The 12877-nt window shown below is 37.8% G+C and overlaps 1 protein-coding gene across 3 annotated transcripts in view; it reads left to right on the forward strand.

Annotated features, from left to right (window-relative positions):
• LOC109207062 (trafficking protein particle complex subunit 8) overlaps positions 1–12877 on the forward strand; it is a 36753-nt gene that overhangs the window by 1756 nt on the left and 22120 nt on the right. For 2 of the 3 annotated variants that reach the window (XM_019369942.1, XM_019369944.1), the window contains exons 3-10: positions 1522–1621; positions 1933–2037; positions 2203–2365; positions 6157–6274; positions 6385–6447; positions 6565–6645; positions 6754–6848; positions 6947–7097. In XM_019369942.1, the coding sequence (XP_019225487.1) occupies positions 1522–1621; positions 1933–2037; positions 2203–2365; positions 6157–6274; positions 6385–6447; positions 6565–6645; positions 6754–6848; positions 6947–7097 (876 nt within the window). Of the gene's footprint in view, positions 1–1521; positions 1622–1932; positions 2038–2202; positions 2366–6156; positions 6275–6384; positions 6485–6564; positions 6646–6753; positions 6849–6946; positions 7098–12877 lie in introns of those variants that run through there. The other variant, XM_019369945.1, reaches the window with a different exon arrangement.

The raw sequence follows: 12877 nt of genomic DNA on the forward strand, positions 1-12877 counted from the left end.
CCACCTAACCCCCCCCCCCCACCCCCCACCACACACACTAAAAAAAAAAAAAAATAATCTCTAAGCATCATGGCTATTGTGTGGAATATTCTGTTAATGGAGCAACTCCATCAATCTCTTATTCTCTGGAACTTTACGATCTCCGAATCTTGCAAGTTCCTCCTAAATGTCAAATCCCAATGTGTTTCTCCATCTAGCAGCCTCCGTATGCCTTGAATTGACATCTTCTTTTGGCATGAAATTGTGTACATTTAAGGAAAAAGTGATACTCAAAATGTTACCTCCACCCTATCTGTGTCCCCAATAGCTTACTCTACTCCCATCACCAATCCTAAATGATATATTCCCAAAAACTCTTCTCACCCTTTCAAAATATTGCTCCATAAACATTATCCGCAGGGAAGTGTAATATTTTTAGTCCTCCGCCCCCCTTTGAAAACCCCATATTTCTCCGGAACACCTCTCTCCAAAGAGCATTCTCCTCATCCAAAATATAAACCATCTTTCTCTATGTTTGTACATTAGGTAAAAATAAAAATTAATTGGATTGGGCTGCACTTATTGCCTTGTTCCTTGGGAATTTGGAGGGTTAAATTGAGAAGAGTGCAAAATACGTGAACTGTTATTAAACTCAAAGTTATTAGAGATGAGGAAATAAAGGGGTGGGGGGAGGGGGGAGTTGGTGGGGGTTATTGTTCAATGTGAATAGTGAAGGTAGCAAGCTGTTGAAGAAGCTGTAGTATAGAAAAAGAGGTGGGAAAGCAGCAAAGACAGAAGAGAAGGCTATGAGGGCTGGGGGATTGAAACCTTTTGGGACCAATGGAACACAGTTAGTTTAACCTCAGTAACCTCACATTCTGCAAAGGCAGTTCTTACTACCCATTGGAATAGAACATTGGGCTTCATAGATAAAACACTAGGACTTAGAGAAGATCATGACTTAGAGAACTAGTTCAACCTTGATACATTTTGAGGACCTTATTAGTAAACACAAGAAAAACTCTTGAAGCTTTGGAACCAAGTTTTGACCTGATAAAGTGAAGATTCTCGAAAGCATAACAAACAGACCTATTAGGGCTCTATGTATGAACATCCTAACATGACTAGAATGTCACTCATGTAGAGTAGCTCAAAAAGTGAGTAAAGTATTGCATTACTAGAAATGTCTACGTCTCTTTAGAGTCAGAAAAGTTTATAACCTTTTTTTAGACAGATTCTCAAGTTTCAAGCCTCTAAGCGGCCCCTTCATTCAAAACATGCATTGAATTTAGTAAGAAATTTTCTGCGAGTAGTATTCTGAAGGAATTAGTGTTACATAGAAAATATTGGGTTACATTCCCCCTTGATTTACTTTCTTGTCAAATAGGCCTATTCCATTCAAATTTGTTTCTGTTGAGGGCAATACGTTAAAGTGTTCAGTTTATGTTCTATTTGTTGGTTTCTACGACCTGAGAACTGAATGATGATATCTTTTTTCTGTATAAGCTTATTGCTTTAGAACTGACATGTTTTCCTCTCAAGGTTGCAAAGGAGCGGTTAAACCAAGTTATCACTGATGCTGGAGAGAAAGATCTTTCTGACTTATGTTCGGAACCTCTGGAAATTGAGACTGTGCTCAACTGTAATTTTTTTCCCACTACATTAAACTTGTTAAATTCTTTCTCATCTTAAAAAAAGAAGGATATGTGATCTCCAAGTTTATTATTAACAAAAGTGTATCAACAAATAAATCATAGGCCTAGCAAGATTACAATTCATTGTGGACAGCTAGATTTATAACTTGCGGTTTTGATACTGGCCAGTTAGTTTTTTGCTGTATTTGTAGTCCATAACCAATTGGTTTACTTTCTGTGGTTTGGAGTTAAAAAAGAATTTTCTGTCTGGAAGTATGGAATTTTGTTGGACTAATTCCCCTTTGATGTTCCAATGTAGCTTCGCAAAACGAGTTCCTACCGTCATGGTTCCAATATTTCAACAATGAGCTAGTACATACAGTCTCCTTTTCAGAACATGAAGCTTTTGATCATCCTGTGACATGTAAGCTACCTTTTTTTTTCCTGACACTTTCTTGAGTCATTTCCCCCACTGTACTCCCTCTTTTTCACTTCTCTTTTCTTTTTCAGAAATGAGGTTCCATCTCACTTCTCTGAATATCTGTTTCTAGCTTACAGTGCTTCTACCTCTGTGGTGATAACAATATAGGTCTTTTGGCTGTTTCTTCGCGGGATGAAGATCCCATCAACAAATTTGTTGATCTATTTAACACTAATCAGTTGCCTTCCTTTCTCAATGATGGTGCAATGGATCCAAAAATTCTAAAGCATTTTGTATTGGTACACGATTGTGAAGACGCCTCATTAGAAAGGTTTGATGCTCTTTCCTTCTGAAATTGTCCAATGTAATCTGACATGGTGATTTATAACACTGAGATTGTTAACATCGCAATCACAGATCTTGAGGAGTGGAAATTGAAGTACTTTGGTAAAGCCAGATACTTTGATCAGCATAAGTTTTTGAAATAATGCTGTTGTGAAGCAAAGGATAGATGTTTCTAGAAATACAAGAAAGTATTTGAAAATAAAGAAACAAATTTGTTTACTTTACTGTACTTGCAAAAAATTATTTATAAACCATAAAGTATTAACTTAAGAACTCAAATAACTTTTAGCAGTCAAAGAACTCATAGATTTATAAAGGAAACCATGAAATAAACTCATACTTCTGCTTGTATTGAATTCAAATAGTAACTTAAGATTTCCCTAAGTTGCACAAGGCTAGGGACACATAGAAATTAAAGATATTGGAAGTCCTGGGATTCCTGTGCGGGAAGAAGCTTGGAATGAGGGAAGTTAGCCATAGTCATCAAACAAGGAAAAAAGAAGATGAGGGAAGTCATACTTTATTGCCTTTGTTGGTGTGTGCTTTTTGAACACAACTGGAGTACTTTTTAGACCTCTTTGGAGACCTTATGCCTCTAATCAGATTACAGAACTTTTGATGCAAATTCTCTTTGGGAGTTTAGACAAGCATGTCAGTTTGAGCGTCTGATTCCTGATGCTGAATTAACTGCTAAACTCAAATACCCTAGGCATTTTGAACTGACGGAGAAGTTTGAAGCAACCTCCCTAAATAAGAATAAATGCTTTTATCTGAACCTGGAACTAACAAAACATACTTCTGAGGCTGGCTCAAATAAAGTTAGTGTTGTCTCAACAAACACATAAGTGTACGTGGATGTACACAAGTAATATAGAGTTAGTATTAGTGCAGTCCCATGACGAATTGGCACTAATTTAATTGCTAAGGACAACAACTAGGATTTGTTCAAACAACTAAATCTATTGTAAGTACTAAATTAATGACAAATAGGGGTGGACATAGTTTGGGCAAAACCGAAATCCAAACCAAAAAATAGTTTGGTCAAATACCAAAATTCGGATTTTTTGGATTTTTGGTTCGGTTTTTTGAATTACGGTTTGGTGTTTGGTTTTAATTTTTGAAAAATTTGGATTTCAGAATCGCAATGATAAATTTCAGATATCCAAAAATCTGGAAATTTTTGTACCTCATGTTTTGCCCTTAGGCCTTAACAACTAAATCAGTCAAGCATATCCATTAGGCATTAGCCCAATCCCAAGCCCAATATTAACTTAAATAATAAGTAAAGGCCAACAACCCACTTAAGAATAGGTTGACAATCTTTGGTACTACCCACAACTTTTCACTTATTTTAGAACTGAACTTGTAAAGGATAATGACAAGTGTATTATTATTATTATTATTATTATTATTATTATTATTATTATTATTATTATTATTATTATTATTATTATTACTACTACTACTACTAATACTACTCTATGTTTCTTCTTCTAATATCTTTTCTTATATCAAGGGTTTGTATTTGTACCTACAAAGTTACAATTACCAAATCTCTAGATGATTGTGGTGGGGATGAGAATTTATAGGCAAATTGACATGACTAGCATTTGGAGGTTCATTTTTTTGTTAGAAGCATAAGAAGCCCAACATATACATATTGGTTTAAATGAAAATCCGAAATAAGCAAACCGAAATTCGAACCCGAACTCTAAAAAATCAGACTCCTGGCAGACGCATTTAAACTTAACCTTAAAAAAGAAACTTAAATTTTCATAATCCAAACCGAACCTGACGTCTACCCCGAATGACAGATAAGGCAGTTGCGATTTTATGGAATTCAATATAAAATCTAGGACTATGATTTCTCTAACACTTCATTCAGTGAATTGCATCCTCAAAATCTTACTTCATTGGATTGAGATATGAACTTTATAATACTAGCAAGTATCTTTTGAGTTGTTGACAAGCCTATCTTCCTTAACCCTCTTTCTTTATCCCTATAAATGAAAGATGCATTTTCGATGGAAGTACATCAAAGATGCATTAGTTTCAACTCTTAACTATGGTTTCATAAGACCATTAGGCATATACCTATCCTGAAAATCTATATCAATCGGCTAATGAGCTAACTTTCTTGAACTTAGGTTATTCAATTCCAATCCTAGATACCCTTTTCCAAGTTAAATAATAGAATTGCCAAATCAATCTAATCAGCGTTCAATCAATAAGATAAATCGAGCACAAGATTGAGTAGAAACTCTTAACATTCATTTAAGATAAGGAAGACAACTGCAAATAAAGTAAAATGTGTTGAGTTCCATCACAATACTGGAATACGTAAAATTGGTTATGATAGAGCCTGAAAGCATCAAAAGGATATCCATTAACATCTCAATTCTGATGAAAGATATAAGAGAAAGTTCTCCTTTCCTTGCCTTCAGTTGCTTTCCAGTAAATCATGTTTCCAAACTCTTTTAGGAGCTCCTTATATATATATAACATAGGACATGGAAAGGCTTGTCCCTTGGCTAATAGGAGGATTTATTCAAGCCCATAGTTTGAGCTCTTAGAATATGGCGCCCTTGGGGCTTTCTATTTGATTGTATCGAAAGGCCAAATGAATTGGGATTTCCATATTGATCCAGGTCATTTTCGGGCAAGTGGATCATTTGTGGTGAAGAGGATGATGTAGAACCTCATGAGCATTACACTCAATCAATCAAGAGTCTTTTATTCATTTGGAAACTTTCTATCTATTCCCAAACGCACAAGAAAGGTAGAACCTTAGAACCTTTGGGAGGTACTTCTGTCCTTCTCTACTATAGCAGTTTTAGATCTGCCAGTTGCTCTCTTGCAAGTGCTCGTCTAGCTCCCTCTCCGAAGACCGAACAAGGAAAGGGTTACTGTTTAGGATAGATGGATGTGGCCCAACGGCTCTTGTAGACTGAACTCTCTTCTCTTTAGGGACGCCCCCAAAAGGGGATAGAGAGCGTGCAACGGGCTTTGCAAGCATTAAAAAATCCCTACCTATACATTCCATGGCAACAGACAGAAGGCAGTTTTGTCGTTGTTTTTAATGGAAACCTAGAAAATGCTTATCAGCACCTAGGAGCTGTTGTTGGAGTGCCTAGTCACTGAGCAACAGCCACAACATACACCTGCTGCCTAGAACCAGGCTCTGTGCATGTGGTGCCTAGCGGTTGGAGAACTTTAGAAGCATAATTTTCCTGCTCTGAAGCACTTGGCATGTGCTAATCTTCTTTTTCTGCTTTTCAGCACCTCAGTATTGCTGAGATAGCACCTAGGTACTGCCCCTCAGGTCATTTCTTGCTTCTTTGGCTCTCTAATACCTGTCTCTTGTCATTCGTTTCTTTTCCTAGATCTCCCAAGTGCTATCTCCTTGTTTGAATAACTTTCAAACACAACAAGGAGCCTTGTCAGTGTTCACTGTTCAGTCACAACATGGCATTCATCACTTAACAAGTTCCAAAGCCTCTCTAAGTCATGTTGATGCGAAGTTCATCTACTATCATCAAGGGTTTCACATTAAACTTAGTCTTGGGATGAACATACAGTACACAACTATTAAAAGGGGCACAAGAGGAGTTCCTACTATTGTAGGGCTATCATATAGTCCTTTTCCCTATTGCCTCTCAAACTATCAAAGCTGTTTCTAGACTTATGGTTTAGTCGTATTGTGGCGGTCTTTTGCTTAAAAGATAGAGCTCAATTTTGCATGACGTCGCTGTTAATGATATTCTGTATTTTCTACAGAGCAACCAAAACCTTGGCAGAGATGAGGAGCACATTTGGGGCTAATTGTTGTCATTTGCTGTGTATCAACTCCTCTAAGGATGGGTCAGGAGAACATGAAAATCTGTGGGCTGCTTTTGTAATAATCTTCCTGAGTTTATCCTTTTCAGTTTTCACATCATATTTATTCGATTTATTATCTTTGTCTATTAGATGAAGTAAACAAAATTATCTTCTTCTGTCCGACAGAAAACTGATATTTCACATGGCCAGCAGTTACGCTGCTTCCTTAGCTCAGATGACTTGGATGAGGTATTTGTTCCTGAACCTTGTATGGCTGAACTTTGAGGTACTTTCTTAGGATAGCTAGTTATTAATATCTTTCTCCTTGATGTAAGTAATTATTTACTTATGCGTTGAATCGAGCAGCTGGAGAAATTCATACAAGATCTAGCGTCGAAACATATTATTCCTCATATGGAGCAAAAAATCCGTCTTCTCAATCAGCAGGTAAACCACCCCCCCCCCCCCCCCCCCTCAAAAAAAAATTTTGGAAGTTGATGATAACATGTCTGTTTGCTTCTGTGGTTTTTTGTGACTTACAGTGCTAAATTGCAGGTTTCTGCAACAAGAAAAGGTTTTAGAAACCAAATAAAGAACTTGTGGTGGAGAAAGGGGAAAGAAGATACACCAGAAAACCCAGCTGGTCCAACGTAAGTTTGCAAGCTCATCCTTTGTCTAGTTTGTTACATGGTTCCGTTTTCAATTTTCTTCTTTCATGACTAATCAAAGTTTGTGGTTGCCTTTCAAGGTATACTTTCAGCTCTATTGAATCGCAGATAAGAGTTTTGGGTGATTACGCCTTCATGTTACATGATTATGAGCTTGCATTGTCTAACTATCGTCTACTTTCTACCGACTACAAGCTCGACAAAGCATGGAAACACTATGCTGGTGTTCAGGTAGTTCTTGAGATTATGTATTGAGCTTCTATTTATTAGGCAGCAGTGTGCTTGTTGTAAGCTACTTTTCTGGATAATACATGGCTCTGGTACGATGCCCTTCATTTAATGAAATATGTGTCTTTTCTTGACTTGGTTTCCAAGGTGCAGTTGCTGGTCCATAGTATTAGATGAGCAAATAACTAGTGTCCAGTGAAACCTTGGTCCTTTTGTGTATTTTTGCCTGATTATGAATTCTCTTGTAAGTTCTTATGTCTATTTGGCCTAAGGAGTTATTCAATTGGCACATTCTTGAATCATAGATACATGTCTTTGAGAATATGAAGCATTGTGTCTTTATTGCACGCTTTCACTAAATGCATTGGAATTGAGAAAATAGCTAAGTTGCTCAGACTCAGGTGCGGGTTTCCGACACTGGTGTGGATCTAGAGGCTGGATCCTTCATGATCTGAATTTTAAGATTCGGGGGGTATGGATAGGGTGCGGGGATTTGGCTAAAAATAATTCAAATATCTGAAAGTAGAGTTATAAAAATATGCCTAAATTATGAGACATTATAAGGAAAACTTACTTGGTGCTTGTAGCGTGCAGGAAAAGGACTACAAGTTCAATAACCATAAAGAATGAAGAACATTAACATTTGAACTAAGCTAATAAGAAAACAGAGAAGCATTTTCTAATTGGAACTTGTAGCCCTTCTACGTTTCCAAAGGAGAATCCGAGAAGGAAATAAAAGGAAAGGACTGGCATAGAAATTTCTATATACATTTTCTTCAATTTCGCCCTAGCTTTTATTTTGATTTCAGTAATCATTGTATCTGTCCCGGGTTCCACCGTCGATTTTGGTGAAAGTACCCAAAATCGATTGACCATATCCACTACGCATCCCACACCCACACTCACGTCGTGTCTACACGGGTGCGGCACCGAAAGTTAAGAGCCCGAGCAACTTAGGAAAATAGTAAGTGCTGGCTGATGAGCTCATATGGGCAGTATATGTGCCTTCATTTAATCCTTTAGGTGCGTCAGGCAGCACTTTGTTTTTCATTTTATTTAAAATGATCTATGCTAGTTGTATCTCCAGTTGTTAATGTCTTAGCTGTTTCATTAGAAGAAATGCTGGGTGCTAAGTATTGGAACTATTGTAACAGTCTATCTTAACTATTGAAACTGTACTGGAGCATATCTAACTCCAGTGCTGGCCGAAACCAACCTTTTATTATGATCACTATGCTAAACAGTTAGATGATTAAGATTGTCTGTTGTTCTTTTCTTACTGGCTTATTCTTGATGTTTTCCTGTGGGGCTATGGTTATTCATAGTGCCCCTAAGTTTGAGAATATGTTAATGATAATTTGTTCACATAACTGGTTACTGTTTGCTCCGAAATTTCCATATTTGTTTGTTATGACTGAATGGGCTAAAGAAAACGGAGGAAAATAGTTTCCTCTTTGGCTGACACTTGAATAGTTAAATTTGGTCTCACAACAGTGATGTTACGTCTTTATCCTATGTAATTCCTTTTCAGATCCGACAAGTGAAATAAGATACTTTCCCTCGGCTTTGGGTAGATTTTGGAGAAATCTCCTTGATAATTCACTCACATCTATATTCCAACCTTGAGATTGACGTACCTCATATATGAATGTTTGGTACTTAAACCGTGTTACCCAACCCATCCTTAATATGGGCTCAATAATCTTTGAATAATGCACATTTCTTTTTACTTTTTATTTTTAGCAATGAAATGTTTTAGTATTGTTAATTGTCCCACGTCGGTGGGTATTAGGATCCTTGGTCTCCTTATATGGTCTTGGGAAATCCTCACCTCATGATCTAGCTTTTGGAGTTGAATTAGGCCCAAGGTCTATTTCTTTAACATGGTGTTAGAGCAGGACCCATCCCAATTCTCGTTTTCCAATGTTGGGCCCCGTATTAAATTGTCCACGCTCTAGATGTCCAGCCCTGAGTGCGAGTGTAAGGGGTCTGTGATTGTGAAGAGTCCCACATCAGTGCTTTAAGGGATGAGTGGCCACCTTAATATAGCTTGGGCAATCCTCACCTCATGAGCTAGCTTTTGGGGTTAGTTAGGTCCAAACTCCATTTCTATGGTATTAGAGCCAAGTCCACCCAATTATTATTTCACTCGATGTTGGGCCCCCATATTATCTTGTCCACGTTTCAGTTTCCTGGTTCGGGCATGCAGGGGGTGTTAATTGTCCCACATCGTTGGGTATTAGGGTCCTTGGTCTCCTTATATGGTCTTGGACAATTCTCATCTCATGAGCTAGCTTTTGTGGTTGAGTTAGGCTCAAGGTTCATTTTTTTAACAAGTATTTCTCCTTATGTGTATCTTCTATTACTATCCTCAGATTACCATTTTAGAATAAAATACTATTATGCACCTTACCTATCCTTTTAAAACAATGAAAAGATAACATATTTACTCCGAGCATATTTACTTCGGAAGTTATTAGTAAATTTCTAACTTCATGTCTTGTGGCATTAATAAATGTGTTTTCTTATTTGGCTTTAAAACATTGCTTTCACAATCATTGGTGAAAGAAATTTGCGAGGAAATAGACCTTTACTCATTATGAGTTTGTCGTGTGGGATTTGGATTAGAAAACAGTTTGGTTTTGGTTGGTTATGTTTTGATTTTGATCCTCGGGAACAACATGTGTTTGGATTTGGTTTGAAAGAATTTGTTTGTATGGTGGAAGAATTGGTTTCGGAAAATAGCCTTTCGTTGTTTTTGGTTTTCCAGAACTGTGTTTGCTTTAGAAAACAAAAATGCTCTTCGAATAACAAATTGACCCTTCGTTTGTGCTCATAAAACAAGTCTGCGTACCTTATGATGCAAGCCAGATACCGTTGCCATAGGGCTGTCTTTTTTTTTTTGGGCGGATAAATAGAAATTTGTTGTGATTGTCATATTTGGTGCGGTGAAAGTGATTGGGCTAATAAAATTAGCTATTTGCCATTTACCTGTTATTTTATATGCAATCGTTCATGAATGTAGTTGCATATCTAATTTATTTTGGGATAAAGCCTACTTATCGGATAATGTGAAGGTTATCAAACATTTTGATAGAAATGAAGTGTTAAATACATTGTACTAGAGCTAGAGTATGTTATTGGTGGGGAGAACTTGAAATATCTTGGCATTCTGATGTGTTTTAAGATAGATCCAAATACTGCATTTTCCATCATATAGTCTTCCTAGGAGGGGAGATCCAATAGACACGGGAAGCAATTTAACTTCTTGTTGACTCCTTTCTTTTGTTTTGATGCATATTGAATGAACTAGCTTATTGACACGTGCAATGCACAAGTATGTCCTGTTATTTAATATGGAATTTTTTGTAAAATGAGTATTAATATTATAATTAAAACAATACTTTGAGTGAATAATTATACTTGAAAGAATAAATTATAAGTTTGCCCTGGCGATGGGTGTACTGACACGCCAAAACCAAGGGGAGGTGCTGTGGTGCATGTTATTTGCAGATGATATTGTACTGATTGACGAGACGCGAGGCGGTGTGAACACGAGGTTAGAGGTGTGGAGGCATACCCTAAAGTCTAAAGGTTTCAAGTTGAGCAGGACCAAGACAGAATACTTGGAGTGTAAGTTCAGTGGTGAGACTCAGGGAGGGGAAGGGAAGGTGAGGCTGGACGCGCACGTCATCCCTAAGAGAGGAAGTTTTAAGTATCTTGGGTCTATTATACAGGGGGATGGGAAGATTGATGAAGATGTCACACATCGTATTGGGACGGGATGTATGAAATGGAGACTCGCTTCCGGTGTTATTGTGACAAGAAGGTGCCACCAAAACCTAAAGGTAAGTTCTATAGAGTGCTGGTCAGGCCAACAATGTTGTATGGGGCTGAGTCTTGGCCAATCAAGATCGCCCATGTCCAGAAAATGTAGGTAGCGGAGATGAGGATGTTGAGATAGGTGTGCGGACACACCAGATTAGATAGGATAGGAATAAGGTTATTCGCGACAAGGTGGGTGTGGCCCCTATTGAGGACAAGATGCGGGAAGCGAGACTTTAGTGGTTTGGACGTGTGAGGAGGAGGAGTACAGACGCCCCGGTGAGGAGTTGTGAGAGGTTGATATTGGAGGGCCTACTAAGAGGTAGAGGTAGGCCGAAGAAGAAGTGGGGAGAGGTGATTAGGCAAGACATGGCGCAGTTTCAATTGACCGAGGACATGACCCTTGATAGGAAGGTGTGGAGGTCGAGGATTAGGGTAGTAAGGTAGGTGGTCTAGATGGTTCATACCTGTAGTATTAGTACGCGCTCTTACATTTTGTTGGTAGTAGGTTTCTATGACTACCCGTCGTTTTCTTTTATTTTGGTCATCTTATTATCTTGTTGTTTTTATGCTGCTTTTACATGGCTTTTTGGTGCTGTCCCTTCTTGTCTATCTTTTCATTAATGTGGTGCTTATGCTTTCCTGAGCCGAGGGTCTATTGAAACATCCTCTCCATCTTACGAGGTAAAGGTAAGTCTGCGTACACACTGCCCTCCCCAGACCATACGGTGTGAGATAATTCATAATACTAGGTATATTGTTGTAATAAATTGTGGGATAATACTGGGTATGTTGTTGTTGTAATAAATTATAAGTTTGTATGAATGATCAATATTGATTGTCGTATCTTGACTTGTTTGTTCAAGGTCAAGATGACTGGATACCGTTTAGACCTACGAAAATGAACAATCAAAGTTAAATATGGGGAGAAAAGACGTCTCTTTGGTAGTATCATTTTCTACTTTGGTCACCGTCATAGTTTGCAGCTATACATAATCAATTGAGTAGGTATCACTTTTTGTTTTTTGAACAACGATAACATGTATATTATTAACAATGAAAGCAGTCCTTAGCACAAAGATTGTGCTAAGAGGAACCTGAGTTACAGGACCCCAGTAAGCTGACTTCACCTAGAAAACTTCGCTGCTGTTTCTTTCCCACACTAGACTGTCCTCTTGTTCTGTAGTGCCTTTGAAACTTTCCAAAAGATTTAAAAGTTCAATCACTCTAGCAACTTCCCAGTCATTTAGAAATCTTCTGAAGGTAAAATTTTGCCCTGTCTCTGCTGCTGTTGCTTGGGGCTGTTGCACTAAGTTGAACTAATCTTGAAAACTGTCTTTGAGAGGACCATTTCCAATCCAGTCATCATTCCAAAAAAATAGCCTTGACACCATTACCAACTTTTATGCTGACATTGCTTTTCAAAGCTAGCCATAAAGATCTTATAAATTTCCAAACACTTGCCCCATAACTGGTAGAAATTTTTCTTGTACACCAGAGACCCTCTGCCCCATACTTCTCCTTAATTACCTGTCTCCAAAGAGCTTGTGCTTCCACTAGAAATCTCCATAGCCATTTCATTAGTAAACCCTTGTTGTGATGTATCAAATTTCTGATCCCTAATGCTCCATCCTTCTTGCTGTTTGTCAAGGTCTTCCAGTTCACTAAATGAAAACCCCTCTTCTCCCTATTTCCTGCCAAATAAACTTTCTCCTCAATTTATAAGTCTTTTTTCTATATTCACTGGCAAAGGAAATAAAGACATCATATATAAATAGGAAGAGAATCTAAAACATTATTCACCAAGGTGACCCTTCCTCCTAATGATAGATAGTTTTTTTTCCTACTTCGAAAGCTTCTTTTCACACCTCTCCAGCACTCCACTCCAAATTTATTTTTCGCTCCTAAAGGTAAACCCAGGTAAGTGGTTGGTAACACCCCCACCTCACAACCTAAAA

The sequence above is a fragment of the Nicotiana attenuata genome, unplaced genomic scaffold, assembly GCF_001879085.1.
Source record: "Nicotiana attenuata strain UT unplaced genomic scaffold, NIATTr2, whole genome shotgun sequence".
Lineage (NCBI taxonomy): Eukaryota > Viridiplantae > Streptophyta > Magnoliopsida > Solanales > Solanaceae > Nicotiana > Nicotiana attenuata.